Source organism: Salvelinus fontinalis, chromosome 21 (assembly GCF_029448725.1).
Source record: "Salvelinus fontinalis isolate EN_2023a chromosome 21, ASM2944872v1, whole genome shotgun sequence".
In the NCBI taxonomy this organism is placed as follows: Eukaryota; Metazoa; Chordata; class Actinopteri; order Salmoniformes; family Salmonidae; genus Salvelinus; species Salvelinus fontinalis.
In genome coordinates, this window is record NC_074685.1 from 38,427,518 (window position 1) to 38,449,032 (window position 21,515).

The following is a 21,515-nucleotide window of genomic DNA, read 5'->3' on the forward strand; positions in this document are numbered from 1 at the left end:
AACCGGGAGGACTAGAAAAAGAACTGCGAAAAGGAAAAAAGCAGGCATTCGGAGTAACACGCTGGTTGACTTGACAAAACAAGACGAACTGGCACATACAGACAGAAAACACAGGTATAAATACCCAGGGGATAATGGGGAAGATGGGTGACACCTGGAGGTGGGTGGAGATGAGCACAAGAACAGATCAGGGTGTGACACAGAGGTTAAACCTATCAGTCCTGAGACCCCAGGACTTTCATTTATCTGCATGTCCAGCCCTGATATTTAGCCTCGCAATGAAGTGTTTCACCATCTTCTTTTCAGGACAACCAGGACTATAAGTAGAACACAAAACAATTTGACATAAATAGTTGCATTCATGAGTTTTATTGACAAATTTCACTCACAAAAATAAGGTCTGCCAAAAACAAAAACCTGATAAAAATGAATTTATATGAATGCTATAAGTACAGAAATTGTTGGCTCACTGGGAAATGTGATAACTGTTTGGAGTTTTTTTTTTTTTTTTTTTTTACCGTTATTTTACCAGGTAAGTTGACTGAGAACACGTTCTCATTTGCAGCAACGACCTGGGGAATAGTTACAGGGGAGAGGAGGGGGATGAATGAGCCAATTGTAAACTGGGGATTATTAGGTGACCATGATGGTTTGAGGGCCAGATTGGGAATTTAGCCAGGACACCGGGGTTAACACCCCTACTCTTACGATAAGTGCCATGGGATCTTTAATGACCTCAGAGAGTCAGGACACCCGTTTAACGTCCCATCCGAAAGACGGCACCCTACACAGGGCAGTGTCCCCAATCACTGCCCTGGGGCATTGGGATATTTTTTAGACCAGAGGAAAGAGTGCCTCCTACTGGCCCTCCAACACCACTTCCAGCAGCATCTGGTCTCCCATCCAGGGCCTGACCAGGACCAACCCTGCTTAGCTTCAGAAGCAAGCCAGTAGTGGTATGCAGGGTGGTATGCTGCTGGCATAAGGGAGTTAAGGGATAATGCCCGAGAAGCCGGTGTTTGGAGAATATATTGGCACGGGTGTTGTTGGGCCCGAGACGAAGACAAGAGCCAGCAAACCGTACCAATATATCCTCCAAATACTGGCTTTGAGGCCATTATCACTTTCATACAACAGGTTACCAACATATTCAAATAATGATCAACATATTTTCATAATCCAAATTATTTTGGTGAATTTATTCATACGATTCCATCCTTCCACAAGACATAGTCCCGACACAAATCTAGGGTTGCTACCCAAGCTGGCTACTTGTTTGTTCTACGGTTCTGTTGCTAGAGAAGCGACCCAGTCATACAGTCTTTTTGTTCTGTGTCTATTGACGCGACCCAGTCGTTCGTTCTAAATGTTCCTTTGCCATACTGGCTGGCAACGTAGTTATCCCTTGCTTGAAAGTGGTACCTTAAGGCGTTTGGAAATTGATCCCAAGGATGAACCAGACCTGTGGAGGTCCACACATTTTTTTCTGAGGTCTTGGCTGATTTCTTTTGATTTTCCCATGATGTCAAGTAAAGAGGCACTGAGTTTGAAGGTAGGCCTTTAAAAACATCCACAGGTACACCTCCAATTGACTCAAATGATGTCAATTAGCCTACCAGAAGCTTCTAAAGTCATGACATCATTTTCTTGAATTTTCCAAGCTGTTTAAAGACAGTCAACTTAGTGTATGTAAACTTCTGACCCACTGGAATTGTAATACAGTGAATTATAAGTGAAATAATCTGTCTGTAAACAATTGTTGGAAAAAGGACTTGTGTCATGGACAAAGTAGATGTCCTAACCAACTTGCCAAAACTATAGTTTGTTAACAAGAAATTTGTGGAGTGGTTGGAAAACAAGTTTTAATGACTCCAACCTAAGTGAATGTAAACTTACGACTTCAACTGTACATACGATACACATTTTACCTGCACAATCTATTTTACAATAGTAATATTTTGTTTGTTTTTAGTCCTGGCCTTCCTCTTTTTCTGATGTCCATCCAGTTCGATTTCTATTTGTTACTGTGCTATTTCACAAAGGTTCTAAACCTATATACATTTTACAGACGCTGCATGTTTTACATTTGTTATCTTGTTATTAGTCCCACCCTTCAGCTCCATTCAAACCATCTATCTCTTAACACCATCCATTTTGGATGTCTATTTGCCTTATATTTTTCAACTGTGCTGTGATGCTTCACAAAAGTACTGAACCTTTCTATTTTCATAGTTTCTACAGATTGTAAATGAAAGATAAACATTTTTGCTAAAATAATTATTATATTATTGATAGATTGACTATGACTTTTTAAATCACCCAGTATTGTTATCTGCAGTGTTAGTTCTAGGTTAATGTTGCAATTCTTCAGCCATTCCTGGACCTGTGACCAAAAACGAGCTACATATGAACAGTACCAAAATAAATGACCTAATGACTTTGGCTCCTCGCAAAAAAATCTGCAGAGCTGGGAAGATTGTATCCCCCATATATATAACATTCTATTGGTTGCAAGAATTTTTTATAACAATGTACATTTAAATCCAGGTTGCATCACATCCTGCCATGATTGGGAATCCCATAGGGCGGTGCACAATTGGCACAGCGTCGTCCGGGTTTGGCCGCCAATGAAAATAATAATTTGTTCTTAACTGACTTGCCTAGTTAAAAAAAGGTTAAATAAAAAATGCAGAAAAAAATAGATAACAACAAAAAACAACTTTTGTTTTGAATCCGGCGTTGTTTCATAAACCATTCATAAACCATTCATAGACCATGTGCCATGGAATCGGTACATCCAAAATCTCTTCCGAACTATTTTGCAATTTATATGGCATTGTCAATTTATGAAACTAGTATGTAGTTTTATTTATCTCAATTTTCTTGAACCATTTTTGGTCTTTAATGCAGTGCCGACAGACAAGCTCCTTACTTTTCCCCCTTCTACTTGCCTCTTCCATTTTTGGGTAATGCTGCAATTAGTTAGTTGTAATTTTAGGTAGAGCAGACATTTCCATAAGTTTGTGTCAGCTGCATGTGTGACATAACTCTACCAGTCCTATTTATGATATCATTTACAAAGATTATACCTTTTTTTAAATTATTATTATCGAAAAATACTTCATTTTTTAATCAATTAGTATATTTGAGTTTAACCACAATATTTGTTGTGTCTTTTCAGGTGGATTAAACTGAAATTGCAACCTATGGCTTGTTAAAAAATAACAATATTTTGGAGATTTAGTTTTCAAATAACCGAAAGTGAGAGGTTGTAATCTGAATAAAGTGAAAAAGGCCATTCTTGAACATGGGGTGAGACATTCTTACTAATTTACTAGAGAACCACTTCGGATTTAAGTATAACTTTTGTATGACTGATGCCTTTAGTGAGAGGTCTAATGCTTTAATATTTAATAAGTTCTGCCCTCCGAATTCATATTCATTATATAAATAGGCCCTTTTAATTTTATCTGGCTTGCCATTCCAAATAGAATTGAATATCTTTTGCTCATATCATTTAAAAAGCAGGTCGCTAGGTGTATGCAAACCATAAGCAAATAGGTAAACCGTGATATGACTCAAAAGTTCATCAGGGTGATTTTTCCACAAATAGACAGTTATTTTCCTCTCCATGGTAGCAAGATCTTATCTATTTTTACTAACTTTTTATTAAAATTTATTGGAGTGAGATCATTTCTTTCTTTCGGGATATGTATACCGAATATGTCCACATCCCCATCAGACCATTTTGTTGGTAAACTACACAGTGATGTAAAAGTAGCATTTTTTTTGTGATCCAATACGTAATATAGTACACCTTGGTTTTTATCCAGAGAGGTTAGAAAATGATCTAGATCCTGTGTGAGGCTGTGTATGTCACGGAGCTAGGAGTGGTGGGTGCGGAGTCAGGCGCAGAGAGCAGAGGATTTTGGGTTTCCGTAATTTATTCCGGACAGAACAAGGTCACGCCAAATAACAATAGGCGACAAATACTGAGCTACCCAAAACAGGACACAAAAACAGTCCAACAAAAGAACAAACGCAACCATCTACACACAGAGCAGAAAATAAGCCCGCACAAAAGCAGGCGGGCATAAACGGCTTAAATAGCCCTGAACAAAAACCCCAAACGAGAAACAGGTGAAACCAATAAAGACATAACCAACAGAAAAGGAAAAGGGAATCGGAGGCAGCTAGTAGACCGGTGACGCCGAGCGCCGCCCGAACAGGAAGAGGAGCCACCTCCGGTGGAAGTCTTGACAGTGGAGGGATTATAATTGTTTTTAAGCCATGGATTTATAATCCCTTAATATTATTGTTGGATCTGATTTTAACAGCTAACATTTGGCAATAATGGCAATAATAAATAGATATGCCGATAGTGGACAACCTTGTTTTACTCCTCTTAACAGTTGAAAACTTTTTGAGATGTAGGCATTATTTACTATTTTACACCTAGCTTTACTATTCATAACTTTAACCCATTTTATGAGAGATTCTCAAAAATTGAAAAAAGCCTTTTCAAAGTCAGCTATGATACCAGGCCTGGATTCCCTGATATTTCATAGTATTCAATTTTTTCCAGTACTTGTCCTATATTATCTCCAATGTATCGTCCATGTAAAAAATCTGTCTGATTAGGATGAATAATATCTGACAAAACCTTTTCAATTGTATGCGCTAAGCATTTAGCTAGAATTTTTGCATCACAACACTGAAGTGTAAGAGGCCTCCAATTTTTTTAAATGGACTGGATCTTTATACACTGCTCAAAAAAATAAAAGGAACACTTAAACAACACAATGTAACTCCAAGTCAATCACACTTCTGTGAAATCAAACTGTCCACTTAGGAAGCAACACTGATTGACAATAGATTTCACATGCTGTTGTGCAAATGGAATAGACAATTTGATGGAAATTATAGGCAATTAGCAAGACACCCCCAATAAAGGAGTGGTTCTGCAGGTGGTGACCACAGACCACTTCTCAGTTCCTATGCTTCCTGGCTGATGTTTTGGTCACTTTTGAATGCTGGCGGTGCTTTCACTCTAGTGGTAGCATGAGACGGAGTCTACAACCCACACAAGTGGCTCAGGTAGTGCAGCTCATCCAGGATGGCACATCAATGCGAGCTGTGGCAAGTAGGTTTGCTGTGTCTGTCAGCGTAGTGTCCTGAGCATTGAGGCGCTACCAGGAGACAGACCAGTACATCAGGAGACGTGGAGGAGGCCATAGGAGGGCAACAACCCAGCAGCAGGACCGCTACCTCCGCCTTTGTGCAAGGAGGTGCACTGCCAGAGCCCTGCAAAATGACCTCCAGCATGTGCATGTGTCTGCTCAAACGGTCAGAAACAGACTCCATGAGGGTGGTATGAGGGCCCGACGTCCACAGGTGGGGGTTGTGCTTACAGCCCAACACCGTGCAGGACGTTTGGCATTTGCCAGAGAACACCAAGATTGGCAAATTCACCACTGGCGCCCTGTGCTCTTCACAGATGAAAGCAGGTTCACACTGTGCACATGAACACGCGACAGAGTCTGGAGACGCCGTGGAGAACGTTCTGCTGCCTGCAACATCCTCCAGCATGACCGGTTTGGCGGTGGGTCAGTCATTGTGTGGGGTGGCATTTCTTTGGGGGGCCGCACAGCCCTCCATGTGCTCGCCAGAGGTAGCCTGACTGCCATTAGGTACCGAGATGAGATCCTCAGACCCCTTGTGAGACCATATGCTGGTGCGGTTGGCCCTGGGTTCCTCCTAATGCAAGACAATGCTAGACCTCATGTGGCTGGAGTGTGTCAGCAGTTCCTGCAAGAGGAAGGCATTGATGCTATGGACTGGCCCGCCCGTTCCCCAGACCTGAATCCAATTGAGCACATCTGGGACATCATGTCTCGCTCCATCCACCAACGCCACGTTGCACCACAGACTGTCCAGGAGTTGGTGGATGCTTTAGTCCAGGTCTGGGAGGAGATCCCTCAGGAGACCATCCGCCACCTCATCAGGAGCATGCCCAGGCGTTGTAGGGAGGTCATACAGGCACGTGGAGGCCACACACACTACTGAGCCTCATTTTGACTTGTTTTAAGGACATTACATCAAAGTTGGATCAGCCTGTAGTGTGGTTTTCCACTTAATTGTGAGTGTGATTCCAAATCCAGACCTCCATGGGTTGATAAATTTGATTTACATTGATCATTTTTGTGTGATTTTGTTGTCAGCACATTCAACTATGTAAAGAAAAAAGTATTTAATAAGAATATTTAATTCATTCAGATCTAAGATGTGTTATTTTAGTGTTCCCTTTATTTTTTTGAGCAGTGTATATACCACTTGGATCCTGTTTCAATAATAATGAAATCAGACCTTGTTGCATGTCCGATAATCCTGTTAATATAGGAGTGGTTAAAACATGCTAATAATGGTCCTCTGAGTATATTTGGTATACTTTCACTGGTATGCCATCCAGCCCTGAAGTTTTCCCGGACTTTACTGGCATCATGAAGTTCCTCCTCTATATTTTGGCCTTCACATGAGTCTTTCTGTACAGATGTTCATTTTACATTGTTAATAGGAAAATAATCTATACAATTAGCTTCGGTTAGTGGAGATGGAGGAGACTGAAGGGAAAACATTCTTAACTTCTTCGGCAGAAAGCTTAAATTTTGTTAATCTAACTGCACTGTCCAATTTACAGTAGCTATTACAGTGAAAGAATACCATGCTATTGTTTGAGGAGAGTGCACAATTGTGAACATGAAAAGTCATTAATAAACAAATTAGGCACATTTGGGCAGTCTTGATACAAAATTTTGAACAGAAATGCAATGGTTCATTGGATCAGTCTAAAACTTTGCACATACACTGCCGCCATCTAGTGGCCAAAATCTAAATTGCAACTGGGTTGGAATAATACATTATGGCCTTTCTCTTGCATTTCAAAGATGATGGTACAAAACAAATACATAACAGTATTTTTTCTTTTAATTATCTTTTACCAGATCAATTGTGTTATATTCTCCTACATTCTTTCACATTTCCACAAATGTCAAAGTGTTTCCTTTCAAATGGTACCAAGAATATGCATATCATTGATATGCATCTATCGTCTTGATAGATGTGGAGAGTCAACACCTTTAGTTGCGCTACCTTTTTGGTTTGTTTCCTGTCTTTAAGTTTGATGTGGGTTAGAACTTCCGACGCCGACAGAGATGGCCGCCTCGCTTCGCGTTCCTAGGAAACTATGCAGTATTTTGTTTTTTTTACGTGTTATTTATTACATTGGTACCCCAGGTAATCTTAGGTTTTATTACATACAGTCGGGAGGAACTACTGGATATAAGAGCAACGTCAACTCACCATCATTACGACCAGGAATACGACTTTACCGAAGCGGATTCTGTGTTCTGCCCACCACCCGGGACAATGGATCGGATCCCAGCCGGCGAACCAATACAACGACGCCGTAAAAGGGGCAGACGAAGCGGTCTTCTGGTCAGGCTCCGGGGACGGGCACATCACGCACTGTTCCCGAGCATACTACTCGCCAATGTCCAGTCTCTTGACAACAAGGTTGATGAAATCCGAGCAAGGGTAGCATTCCAGAGAGACATCAGAGACTGTAACGTTCTTTGCTTCACAGAAACATGGCTCACTCGAGACACGCTATCGGAGTCGGTACAGCCAGCTGGTTTCTTCACGCATCGTGCCGACAGAAACAAACATATTTCTGGTAAGAAGAGGGTATGCCTTATGATTAACGAGGCGTGGTGTGATCATAAAAACATACAGGAACTCAAGTTCTTCTGTTTACCTGACTTAGAAATCCTCACAATCAAATGTCGACCGCATTATCTACCAAGAGAATTCTCTTAGATTATAATCACAGCCGCATATATATTCCCCTCAAGCAGACACATCGATGGAAAACCACATATGGAAACCACATATCCTGAGGCTGCATTCACTGTAGCTGGGGATTTTAACAAGGCTAATCTGAAAACAAGACTCCCTAAATTCTATCAGCATATCGATTGTGCTACCAGGGCTGGTAAAACCCTGGATCATTGTTATTCTAACTTCCGCGACGCATATAAGGCCCTCCCCCGATTGGGATATGTTCCGCTTTGCGTCAAACAACCCCGGGTGACGGCCTAGCTGCGCCACCAGAGACTCTGGGTTCGTGCCCAGGCTCTGTCGCAGCCGGCCGCGACCGGAGGTCCGTGGGACGATGCACAATTGGCCTAGCGTCGTCCGGGTTAGGGAGGGTTTGGCCGGTAGGGATATCCTTGTCTCATCGCGCACCAGCGACTCCTGTGGGGGGCCGGGCGCAGTGCGCGCTAACCAAGGGAGCCGGGTGCACGGTGTTTCCTCCGACACATTGGTGCGGCTGGCTTCCGGGTTGGAGGCGCGCTGTGTTAAGAAGCAGTGCGGCTTGGTTGGATTGTGTTTCGGAGGACGCATGGCTTTCGACCTTCGTCTCTCCCGAGCCCGTACGGGAATTGTAGCGATGAGACAAGATAGTAATTACTAGTAATTGGATACCACGAAAATTGGGGAGAAAAGGGGGTAAAATGTATTAAAAAATAAATTTAAAAAAGCCAACAACATTGATGAATACGCTGATTCAGTGAGCGAGTTCATTAGCAAGTGCATTGGCGATGTCGTACCCACAGCAACTATTAAAACATTTCCCAACCAGAAACCGTGGATTGATGGCAGCATTCGCGCGAAACTGAAAGCGCGAACCACTGCTTTTAACCAGGGCAAGGTGACTGGAAACATGACCGAATACAAACAGTGTAGCTATTCCCTCCGCAAGGTAATCAAACAAGCTAAGCGTCACTATAGAGACAAAGTAGAGTCGCAATTCAACGGCACAGACACAAGAGGTATGTGGCAGGGTCTACAGTCAATCACGGATTACAAAAATAAACGTATTGCTCCCAGACAGACTAAACAACTTCTTTGCTCGCTTTGAGGACATACAGTGCCACTGGCACGGCCCGCTACCAAAACCTGCGGACTCTTCTTCACTACAGCCGACGTGAGTAAAACATTTGAACGTGTTAACCCTCGCAAGGCTGCAGGCCCAGACGGCATCCCCAGCCGCATCCTCAGAGAATGCGCAGACCAGCTGTCTGGTGTGTTTACGGACATATTCAATCAATCCTTATCCCCGTCTGCTGTTCCCACATGCTTCAAGATGGCCACCATTGTTCCTGTTCCCAAGAAAGCTAAGGTAACTGAGCTAAACGACTACCGCCCGTAGCACTCACTTCCGTCATCATGAAGTGCTTTGAGAGACTTGTCAAGGACCATATCACCTCCACCCTACCTGACACCCTAGACCCACTCCAATTTGCTTACCGCCCCAATAGGTCCACAGACGACGCAATCGCAACCACACTGCACACTGCCCTAACCCATCTGGACAAGAGGAATACCTATGTGAGAATGCTGTTCATCGACTACAGCTCAGCATTTAACACCATAGTACCCTCCAAACTCGTCATCAAGCTCGAGACCCTGGGTCTGTGCAACTGGGTACTGGACTTCCTGACGGGCCGCCCCCAGGTGGTGAGGGTAGGTAACAACATCCACACCCCGCTGATCCTCAACACTGGGGCCCCACAAGGGTGCGTTCTGAGCCCTCTCCTGTTCTCCTTGTTCACCCACGACTGCGTAGCCATGCACGCCTCCAACTCAATCATCAAGTTTGCAGACGACACTACAGTGGTAGGCTTGATTACCAACAACGACGAGACGGCCTTCAGGGAGGAGGTGAGGGCCCTCGGAGTGTGGTGTCAGGAAAATAACCTCACACTCAACGTCAACAAAACAAAGGAGATGATCGTGGACTTCAGGAAACAGCAGAGGGAGCACCCCCCTATCCACATCGATGGGACAGTAGTGGAGAGGGTAGAAGGTTTTAAGTTCCTCAGCGTACACATCACGGACAAACTGAAGTGGTCCACCCACACAGACAGCATGGTGAAGAAGGCGCAGCAGCGCCTCTTCAACCTCAGGAGGCTGAAGAAATTCGGCTTGTCACCAAAAGTACTCACAAACTTTTACAGATGCACAATCGAGAGCATCCTGTCAGGCTGTATCACCGCCTGGTACGGCAACTGCTCCGCCCACAACCGTTAGGCTCTCCAGAGGGTAGTGAGGTCTGCACAACGCATCACCGGGGGAAAACTACCTGCCCTCCAGGACACCTACACCACCCGATATCACAGGAAGGCCATAAAGATCATCAAGGACAACAACCACCCGAGCCACTGCCTGTTCACCCCACTATCATCCAGAAGACGAGGTCAGTACAGGTGCATCAAAGCAGGGACCAAGAGAATGAAAAACAGCTTCTATCTCAAGGCCAACAGACTGTTAAACAGCCACCACTAACATTGAGTGGCTGCTGCCATACATGTAAAAAATGTATCACTAGCCACTTAATATAATGTTTACATACCCTACATTACTCATCTCATATGTATATACTGTACTCGATACCATCTACTGCATCTTGCCTATGCCGTTCTGTACCATCACTCATTCATATATCTTTATGTACATATTCTTTATTCCTTTACACTTGTTTGTATAAGGTAGCTGTTGTGAAATTGTTAGGTTAGATTACTCGTTGGTTATTACTGCATTGTCGGAACTAGAAGCACAAGCATTTCGCTACTCTCGCATTAACATCTGCTAACCATGTGTATGTGACAAATAAAATGTGATTTGATTTGATCATTGCTTCAGGGCTTGAGCTACAGGCAGTTAGATTTTGGTATGTCATTTTAGGCGAAAATTGAAAAAAAGGGATGGATCCTTAAGAAGATCCTTAAAGTACTTTACTTCCTCTTTCAAATTATCATTCAGGGAATCATGAATGACTCAATCATTTGTAACAGGTTTCAGTGAAAAGTTATTGGTAGCATTTCTATGTTGAAGATTGAAAAATAATTTTTCCTCATTTTTCCCCATATTCCATCCAGTTAGCCTTATTTTTATAATATATCACACTGGATCTTTCTTGAATAAGTTCCTCCATTTCTTTTTGTTTTTCCTCTAACTTACTCTGAGCCTCTATGGTACAGTTTTTATTGCTATCTATCTGTACTGTTAGTCCTTCAATTTTCTTTGTTAATATGGACTCTTTGACCTAAATTGCTTTTGTTTTATAGATGAGTACTGAATGAGTACTAAAGGCACATTTAAAAGTGTCCCATACAAAAATGGGTTCTGCTGTACTTGTGTTATGTAGGAAAAAGTAAGTTATAAATACTTCTGTCCTAGTTAAAAACAAGTTATCGTCCAGTAGGCTTCGATTAAATTTCCAATATCCTCACCCACGTGGAGATTCTGTAAGAGTAATATATATGCCAATTATGTGATGGTCCGACCGCATTCTGTCCCCTCTCATCACTTTTTTAAACTTTTGGTGTCAGAGAGAATGGTATAAGAAAGTAGTCAAGACGACTAGCTTGATTAAGCCTCCGCCATGTATATCTTACTAGGTCAGGGTATTTACACGAATTCCAATATATCCATGACATTCATGATTTCCTAGAGTGCCTGAGGGTGATAGTTTGTAGTGTGATTTCCTTTACGGTCCATAGAGGTATTTAAAACCGTATTAAAATCTCCCAATCACTTGTTAGCTTATTACAGTATTATAGACACTATGTCCTCGGATTTCCTCTGATTGTCCACGTAGAAGAACCCCCTCAAATTCTAACGACTCTTGTGTAGCTTGTGAGCATCATAGAGCAAAAGATGTTACACATCGTGAGAGTCTCAGCTTCCATATATAGCTTTTAATAGTTTGTAGTCAAACCATTCAGACTCAACAGACATTTTTGTAAAAAGACCCGGCCCCGGGCCTCTTTGGGATCCACCCTTGTCTCACAAATGCCGCTCTAGCTCAGCCCCCGTTAATCACACAGACTAATGGATACAGAAGAAATAGATGAATCCAATGGTACAACCCAGAAGTCTGTAGCCCAAACACACAACGTTTAATTAAAAGCGGTTAGAAGTTGAAAACCTGCCGACGTTACGGTGGGATTCATTGGGTTAAAGCGCATTGACCCAAAACTAGCTGGTCAGCACAACCAAGTCAGTACCATATAAATTGAATGATATAGCTAGAATAGAGTGATTTTATGTGTTTGGTCAATACTCCCAGAGGCACACACAGACATATTACCCAAAGATATTTGTCATATTTTGTAGTACAATACTCTTTTTATGATATTTTTTTTAACTTTTAACACTACCCTCTGTCCTTTCTGTATGAGACTTTTATTCTGTTGTCTTTTAAATTCTCTTTTCTGTTACTTTCCAATTCTTAGCACAGATCTATTGATTTCATTTGAGGATTTGACCTGTAAATTAGATTTGTCATATTAGAGTCCATCCGGTAGGTATGTGCTGTTTGTATACAGCTTGCTAGATTGACTTTATCAGATCCGTCGGGCCAAACAAGATAAAGGGCCTTTGTCAAAGACAAGTTCTTGCTCTCTCTCGTTGGACCTCAGACACACTGTAGCTGGACAGGAGAAGAGGTTACGTTGGTTGGAAGGTCAGTGAGTGCAGTCTCAGATTGGTGTGTCAGTCAGTGCTAAGGTTGGTTGGTTAAGTTGTTACTTTAGCTGTTACCTCCGTTGTTATGATGTGATAGCTGGACTACCACCGTTGCCATTATAAACTCAGCAAAAAAATAAACAGACCTTTTTCAGGACCCTGTCTTTCAAAGATAATTCGTAAAAATACAAAGAACTTTACAGATCTTCATTGTAAAGGGTTTAAACACTGTTTCCCATGCTTGTTTAATGAACCATAAACAATGAATGAACACGCACCTGTGGAACGGTCATTAAGACATTAACAGCTTACAGACGGTAGGCATTTAAGGTCACAGTTATGAAAACTTAGGACACTAAAGAGGCCTTTCTACGGACTCTGAAAAACACCAAAAGAAAAATGCTCAGGGTCCCTGCTCATCTGCGTGAACGTGCCTTAGGAATGATGCAAGGAGGCACGAGGACAGCAGATGTGGCCAGGGCAATAAATTGCAATGTCTGTACTGTGAGACGCCTAAGACGTCAGGGAGATATGACGGACAGCTGATCGTCCTCGCAGTGGCAGACCACGTGTAACAACACCTGCACAGGATCGGTACATCCGAACATCACACCTGCGGGACAGGTACAGGATGGTAACAACAACTGCCCGAGTTACACCAGGAACGCACAATCCCTTCATCAGTGCTCAGACTGTCCGCAATAGGCTGAGAGAGGCTGGACTGAGGGCTTGTAGGCCTGTTGTAAGGCAGGTCCTCACCAGACATCACCGGCAACAATGTCGCCTATGGGCACAAACCCACCGTTGCTGGACCAGTCAGGACTGGCAAAAAGTGCTCTTCACTGACAAGTCGCGGTTTTGTCTCACCAGGGGTGATGGTAAGATTCACGTTTATCGTTGAAGGAATGAGTGTTAATGAGTGTACAGAGGCCTGTACTCTGGAGCGGGATCGATTTGGAGGTAGAGGGTCCGTCATGGTCTGGGGCGGTGTGTCACAGCATGATCGGACTGAGCTTGTTGTCATTGCAGGCAATCTCAACACTGTGCGTTACAGGTAAGACATCCTCCTCCCTCATGTGGTACCCTTCCTGCAGACTCATCCTGACATGACCCTCCAGCATGACAATGCCACCAGCCGTACTGCTCGTTCTGTGCATGATTTCCCGCAAGACAGGAATATCAGTGTTCTGCCATGGCCAGCGACGAGCCCGGATCTCAATCCCATAGAGCACGCCTGGGACCTGTTGGATCGGAGGGTGAGGGCTAGGTCCAATCTCCCCAGAAATGTCCGGGAACTTGCAGGTGCCTTGGTGGAAGAGTGGGGTAACATCCCACAGCAAGAACTGGCAAATCTGGTGCAGTCCATGAGGAGGAGATGCACTGCAGTACTTAATGCAGCTGATACACCAGATATTGACTGTTACTTCTGATTTTGACCCCCCCGAGCTGAGTTTAGAATCTTCTGAATGGCCCGGCCAAAGGTCACTGCCAAAGAGGCTCTCAGTTTGGTTAAAATACTTGTCAGCGCTTCTGTTTTCATTTCTCTGTATTGACCTCTATGTAAGGTTCAGTGTTCAGGGGTCACCCATCCCTGACTGCCCAGTGGACCCTGACTTAGTCCTCGTCACACTCATATAATATGTTATGTCATAGAGGTTACGACCTTTCTCCCACACAGCTCCCTCTCATCCTCTCTGTTAAGAACACAGAGATGCTGCTCCATCTCTTCATCCATCTATCCTCAAACCTCTCTCTCTTGCTCTCTCTCGCTCTCCATCCCTCAGTTCCATCTGGCTCTCCATCCATCTCTCCGGAAACCTCTTTCTCTCCATCTCTTTTCCCCGGGCGCCAAAGACGTGGATGTCGATTATGGCAGCCCCCCGCACCTCTCTGATTCAGAGGGGTTGGGTTAAATGCGGAAGACTCATTTCAGTTGAATGCATTCAGTTGTACAACTGACTAGGTATCCCCCTTTCCCTTTCCTATCTCTTTTCATGAACCGGTCGCTCTACTCTCATCTCTGCGTCTCTCTCCTCAAAACCTTTCCACCCATCCTCTCCCTCTCCTTTTTATTTTATCTTCCCATCTCTCCCTTTCCTCTCTATCACTCCTCTCAATCGCTCTACGCTCTGTCGTTCCACTTATACCTCTTTGCCCTCCGTCTCACTCTATTCATCTCCCTTCCATCTCCCCATCTCTCCCTCCCTCCCTTTCATCCTTCTCTCTATCTGTCCCTCCACGACTCATTCTCCTGTTTCTTTATCTCCTCTATCTGTGTTTCAAGCAGTGAGACAAAGTCTAGATTATGTATAGGAAGGATAATTCAATGAGCGTTACCGGGGATGACACAGAGTTAATCCACTTAATGAACACAATGCACTCTCTCTCTCTCTCTCTCTCTCTTGCTCTACCTCGCTATCTATCTCTTCACCCTTTCTTTCTCTCTATCTCTTTTTCCATTCTCTCTCTCTCTCTCTCTCTCTTCTCTCACTCAATTACCCCCCCCCCTCTTTCATTCTTTCTTTTCTGTAGGCCGTTGATGGAGAGGATTTCGAATGACAGCCGGGACAGTGGTCATCACAGGCGGTATTTTAGCTACAGTTATCTTACTATGCATCATCGCAGTACTGTGTTACTGTAGGCTGCAGGTAAGCCCCTCCTACAACCCTCTGGTCCTCGCTTCATTGTGCTCAGGCCATGTACTGTCACTAAACTGTTACCGTCACAATAGGCATCAAGTCACTCCACACCTCTGATCGAGACCTCTGACTGGGTGCTTAATAATCTGCTTCAGTAAAACTGAAAGACAAAAAACAAAAAGGCATGGCACACCATGTAATTCAATCTAAATGGAAAAGCCTTTATTTAGTTTCCTTTAGCACTGACGCACTTCAGCAAACATGTCTTCATCAAGGCGTGCCCCTCTGGAGTGTTCCCCTCTTCTCCGAGGTCAGGCTATGCGGTACGGGGAGCTCCACGTCACAATCACCGCACACTCCGTAAGCAGTTAGACATCACAACATCACACACCCTTTTGTATAGTCAAGCTGCACATACTGACTTGGATATGTCCCCCCTCGCACAGCTTGCTGGGTGACTGTTTCTCAGAGCGTTCAGAACTCTCTCCCTAGACTACATGTTTTGATGCAGAAAGGGTTCTTTGGTTCTGGAATATCTGATGTTTTGTGATCATCAAACCTTCAGTGTGCAGATAGAACTGGGTAGGGGAGAGTGGGGTAACTTGAGACAAGATGTACAATGTAGTGTACAAAGGCTGTGTGGAGAACTGGGTAGGGGAGAGTGGGGTATGTTTGGAACCTTATTTAAATTATAGTGTAAAACCTGGTTGGGGAGAGTGGGGGGTGTTGAGACATTTTTACAATGCATTACCATAAGACAGTAAATGGGTCAGAAAGAGACGACATTTAATTAACGAACCATCCATTCCTATTCCATTCAGCTAAAAGATAGACATCCAGCTCCTTTTCTCAGAGTCATGCTAATGTAATTGTATAAATACTCGGTTAATCTCCCATCTCTCGCTCATGCATGCTTATGCTCTTTTCCAGACTCCCTCTCGGTGTAATGTTGCGTAACAGCTCACTGTAATGTTTGGTAACAGATTACCAAACTGCAATGTGTGCCACATGAGACAGCTTCATAAAGGCAGCATAGATTTAAAACAGGCCTGCCATCTCATTCAAGTACTGTAGCTGTCCATTTGAATGGATTTCTCTTTGTATCATCTCCTGAATGTTTTGCTGTCACCTGCACTTTGAATACCAAGTATTGTTTCTCTTCATGTTGGTAATGGACTTTCCAAAAGAGACTTTTAAGTCTTAAAGTATTTGACACTCTTGTTTGACCCAGGTTGGTCACAGATCAAATAGACCTAAGACTTTTTTTTATTCTTAGTGATAGACATGCTGTGATTGTTAATGTCCTTATCTCCTCAGTCTCCCCTCTCTCTGACCTTATTATTGCTGTACGAAGGAGAAGATTTCTTATTCTCAAGGATGTGCAGTGAATATTGATGTTCTCCTCGTTTCTTGTCTCCCGGACAGTATTATTGCTGTAAGAAGGAGGAGTCTGAGTCGGAGGAGGAGGAGCCCGACTTCGCTGTGACGTCCCGCCTCCCGCCTGTACACTCCAACCACAACATCGTGGCGGCGTCGGCCGCCGCCTCCAACCCCAACGGCCCCGCCCTCTTCACACCGCCGTTGGCGCGTAAACTGACGCGTTCGCAGACATTCTGCCCGTCGTGCACGCACCATGAGCTGCCCTTCTACCTGCAGCACCCGGACGGACTGCGGAACGGCGGCGACCGCATCAGCTACCGCAGTGTCCAGCAACACGACCTGGACCTGCCCGTAGAAATGCCCAGCTACCACAAACTCAACCTGACCCGGTCGGTCACTATGAAGGACATGTTCAACCGCAGCTGCAGCATCAGCACTGACGTTTAGTGGCATTAGCGCCATCCGGTGGCATTGAGGACTCGTGGAAATGGATGGATAGTACAATGGGGACAGACAGTGGGACTGTGATTCTCCCATGAACCTTGGTCTTACACTCAGTTATAACCACACATTAACTGGTGAAAATATATATCTGCGAGTTTGTCCTCTCCTCATTCTGCTTGGTCTGTGGTACAGTAGGAGGTTGACCCTGAAATACCATAGAGTTTCTCCACTGTCTGGACTCATACTGTTGGATTACCCTAAACCTAAACCACCTTCTGGTTGAAATCCACCAAATCAACTCTACTTTTAAATAACAAAAAAACAGACTTTGCGTAGTTGCTGCTAAAGAAACCAAGAAACCATGGTGATAAGGAGGAGTGTTATGGAGGCTACTCGCACTAGTGTGTCTCTCCGCCAATCTCCAGCCTGATCACCAGAAAGGGGCCAGAGCAGATCACATCCCAAGTTATGGATTATTCATCCATCGCATCATGGTTTGGAAATGGAGGAAGAGGGGGGGAACAACATGTCAAAGACCGTAAAAAAGTTGGAGATAAAAGGCTTGTGTTGGAAAGTAGGGGGTGGAGTCCTCTGCTCTGTTTTCTACATGCAGTGTTTTGGGGGGGGGGGGGGGGGGGGGGGGCGTGTTGCTATGAGAGCATTAGAGACGTGCTGCTTCTCATGGAAGACCAACCAGTGGGGATGGCTTAATCTTTTCTTGTACACAAAGCAGGAGATTGGAATTCTGTTCTTAATCTCAATGTGGATTAAGTTAGGATGAGAGGTGTGTGTTTTACATACCAAGGAAGTGATATATGGAGATAATCCTAGCCAGCGCTGTACACAACACGTTATCCTACTTTTTTGAGACTCTAATTGGGTTGCAATAACATTAAAAGGACATTAAAGGGGGGGGGCGTTTAAGTTAAGTTATTTATTCATGTGATTTACCAAACAGAATGTGCCCAGGGTTGGCTTAACCCGTTGGGATAAACAAGCTAAGTGGGTTTTGAAAATAGGTGTCCTTTTTTAAAGTTTTACTTCAGTCGTTATAATTACTGAATATTGTGAAACAGCATCTATACTATTTATGTCTGATGAGTGCTGAGAAACCATACAGACGAGAAAAAAATAAGATATTTTATACACTTTACTATGTCATTTATGGTTATCTTGTTCACTGGAGTTTCAAATCGTGGTATTTTCACCGGATTCCCTGTGTTGTCTAATACCTGATATCCATAGACTTATAAATCTTAACAACATTTTGTGGTTTATCTTCATTCGATTGGATTGGACTTGGTTTAGCTCCCTCTCCACTCGCCTTGTTGGACTAGGAGGATGAACTCTGCACTCGATTTAGAGGCCTGGGAGAGTATGATCGTTCTCTCTGAGCTCTGCGAGCAGGACTGAAGGAAGCGCTGTGCTCTGTGCGCAGTATAGTCAGGATGGGGATGGAGAGGCTGCGGTTGTGTTTTCATGCCCACAGGCCACTCTTTCTATCAGATTATTTACTGCAGAGATTAAATCAGAGTGAATGTGGGGTGGGGGCTGGAATCTGATTGGCTCCCTCATGTTATTGTCCTCTCCATCTGTACATTCAGTGGTATTGGATGCTTTGCCTCTTTTTCTTCTTCTTCCTTTTACCACCACCAGTTGACTAGCGAACACGGTTGTTGTTTTTGTTTGTTTATCCCAGCAAATTAAACAATTTGTCCAAACGGCATGGGCCTTTTTATTTAGTCGATCTATTCTTGCATCATGTGCATTCATGCTAACAAACACACAGGCACGCATACAGTGCATTCGGAAAGTATTCAGACCCCTTCACTTTTCTCATATTTTGTTACGTTACAGCCTTATTCTAAAAGGGCTTAAATGTTATTTTTACACAAAAATCTACACAAAATACTCCATAATGATAAAGCGAAAACAGGTTTTGAGACATTTTTGCAAATATATAATTTTCTCTTGAACAGAAATACCTTATTTACATAAGTATTCAGATCCTTTGCTATGAGACTCGAAATAGAGCTCGGGTGCTTCCTGTTTCTATTGATCATCCTTGAGATGTTTCTACAACTTGATCGGAGTCCACCTGTGGTAAATTCAATTGATTGGAAAGGCACACACCTGTCTATATAAGGTCCCACAGTTGACAATGCATGTCACAGCAAAAACAAAGCCATGAGGTCGAAATAATTGTCCGTAGAGCTCCGGGACAGGACTGTTTCGAAGCACAGATCTGGGAAAGGGTACCAAAAAATGTCTGCAGCATTGAAGGTCCCCAAGAACACAGTGGCCTCCATAATTCTTAAATGGAAGAAGTTTGGAACCACCAAGACTCTTCCTAGAGCTGGCCCCCAGACCAAACTGACCAATCGGTAGAGAAGGGCCTTGGTCAGGGAGGTGGCCTAGAACCCAATGGTCACGCTGACAGAGCTCCAGAGTTCCTCTGTGTAGATGGGAGAACCTTCAATAAGAACATCTATCTCAGCAGCACTTCACCAATCAAGCCTTTATGGTAGAGTGACCAGACAGAAGCGACTCCTCAGTAAAAGGCACATGACAGCCCGCTTAGAGTTTGTCTAAAAGCACCTAAAGGACTCAGACCAGCAGAAACAAGATTCTCTGGTCTGATGAAACCAAGATTGAACTCTTTGGCCTGAATGCCAAGCGTCACGTCTGGAGGAAACCTGGCACCATCCCTACGGGGAAAAAGGGTGGTGGCTGGAGGATGTTTTTCAGCAGCAGGGACTGGGAGAATCATCAGGATCGAGGGAAAGATGAACGGAGCAAAGTACAGAGAGATCCTTGATGAAAACTTTCTCCAGAGCTCTGAATGTCCTTGAGTGACCCGGCCACAGCCCAGACTTGATCCCGATCTAACATCTGTGGAGAGAACTGAAAATAGCTGTGCAGCGGCGCTCCCAATCCAATCTGATAGAGCTTGAGAGGATCTGCAGAGAGGAATGGGAGAAACACCCCAAATACAGGTGTGCCAAGCTTGTAGCGTCATACCCCAAAATACTTGAGGCTGTAATCGCTGCCAGAGGTGCTTCAACAATGCAGTAGGTAAAGGGTCTGAATACTTATGAAAATGTGATGTTTCCGTTTTTGTTTGTAATAAATTTGCAAAAATGTCTAAAAACCTGTTTTTGTCATTATGTGGTATTGAGTGTAGATTGATGAGGGAAAAAACGATTTAATCAATTTTAGCATAATGTAACAAAGTGTGGAAAAAGTCGAGGGGTCTGAATACTTTCCGAATGCACTGTACACACATAAATGTATGCATACATATTATCTTTCAATATTTTCTCTTCCTTTTAAAAACTGAGCCCCACAGGAAATGTAGTGTCATAAGGAATTGTATGAGAGACCAATATTAAAGATGGCCGCCCCACCACCGTTGTTATTGTTTTTGTTGCAGAGTTGAGGAGCTTCGCGCAGCATGCTAAGAAAATTGCAGTACATATTGTGCTCTTCTATCACACGTGCAATGATATCTGAGGGGGGGGGGAACTGTTTGTTGTTTACAGTAACTTCTTTGTTGTTGTAATATCGCAAAAGGACGTGGTTGTTTCACCATTAACGATTCCAGGTTTAAGTACATGATTATATTACATTTATTTCAACTTTTTTAATATTTTTTTTTACAGTATTGGTGTTCTTTGCTGAACTACAGTATTGCATTTTATGATACACTTTCGTTGTTTCCAGCTCTCTATGGTAAAACATGTTTCTGTCATTGTTTCAACTGTATGACTAAAGAACACATGGTTACTAATAAAAGTTTGTGAAAATCTCTATTTTATTTACATCTATACTACTGTAGTTGTTACAACGAAAGCAAATAACATTTTCTTACAATTTTTTATTTTATTTTATTTTTTAACCTTTTTTAACCTTTTATTTAACTAGGCAAGCCAGTTAATAAGAACGCATTTTTATTTCCAATGACGGCAATTTACTATGGACATGGCTAAGGACCTCCCCCTAAAGACCTCCCCAAATCTTATTTACTCAGAGTTATACAACATCACATATTCATCAGCCTCAATTATAACGTCCATTGAGTTATGAAATATGGAGTAAACAGTCACTGTAAGTGACATCAAATATAACAGACGTTGGATGGATATATAAATGCATATAAAACAAGTCACTTTCTAACATAGTTGAAGACCAGTGACGGGAAACATGGCCTCTGTAACGACCACAGCTATAAAGTCTCTTTCCAGTGCTACAGTCACACCTCCTTGAGATGATAGTGATGAAAATAGAATGTATTTTTTTCTGGAAATGACACTGACATGAGAATGAATCCGAGACGTGTTTTGCTGATAAAGCATTGAGTCGGGATAGTGTGGGGTGTTTCACACAGTAAAACGGATGATGCGATTTCAAAGGCAATTACTCATAGGATGAATCAATCCCGGTTCATGTAAGAATTAAATA

At 43.2% G+C, this 21,515-nt stretch overlaps 1 protein-coding gene across 1 annotated transcript in view; it reads left to right on the top strand.

Annotated features, from left to right (window-relative positions):
* The window catches only part of LOC129818846 (protein FAM163B-like), a 43,876-nt gene extending 26,205 nt beyond the window's left edge, over positions 1–17,671 (top strand). Inside the window, exons 2-3 of the mRNA XM_055875120.1 lie at positions 15,124–15,239; positions 16,656–17,671. Of these exons, the coding sequence (XP_055731095.1) occupies positions 15,147–15,239; positions 16,656–17,057 (495 nt within the window). The 5' untranslated portion in view covers positions 15,124–15,146 and the 3' untranslated portion in view covers positions 17,058–17,671. The remainder of the gene's footprint in view (positions 1–15,123; positions 15,240–16,655) is intronic.
* Positions 17,672–21,515: the final 3,844 nt, after the last annotated feature.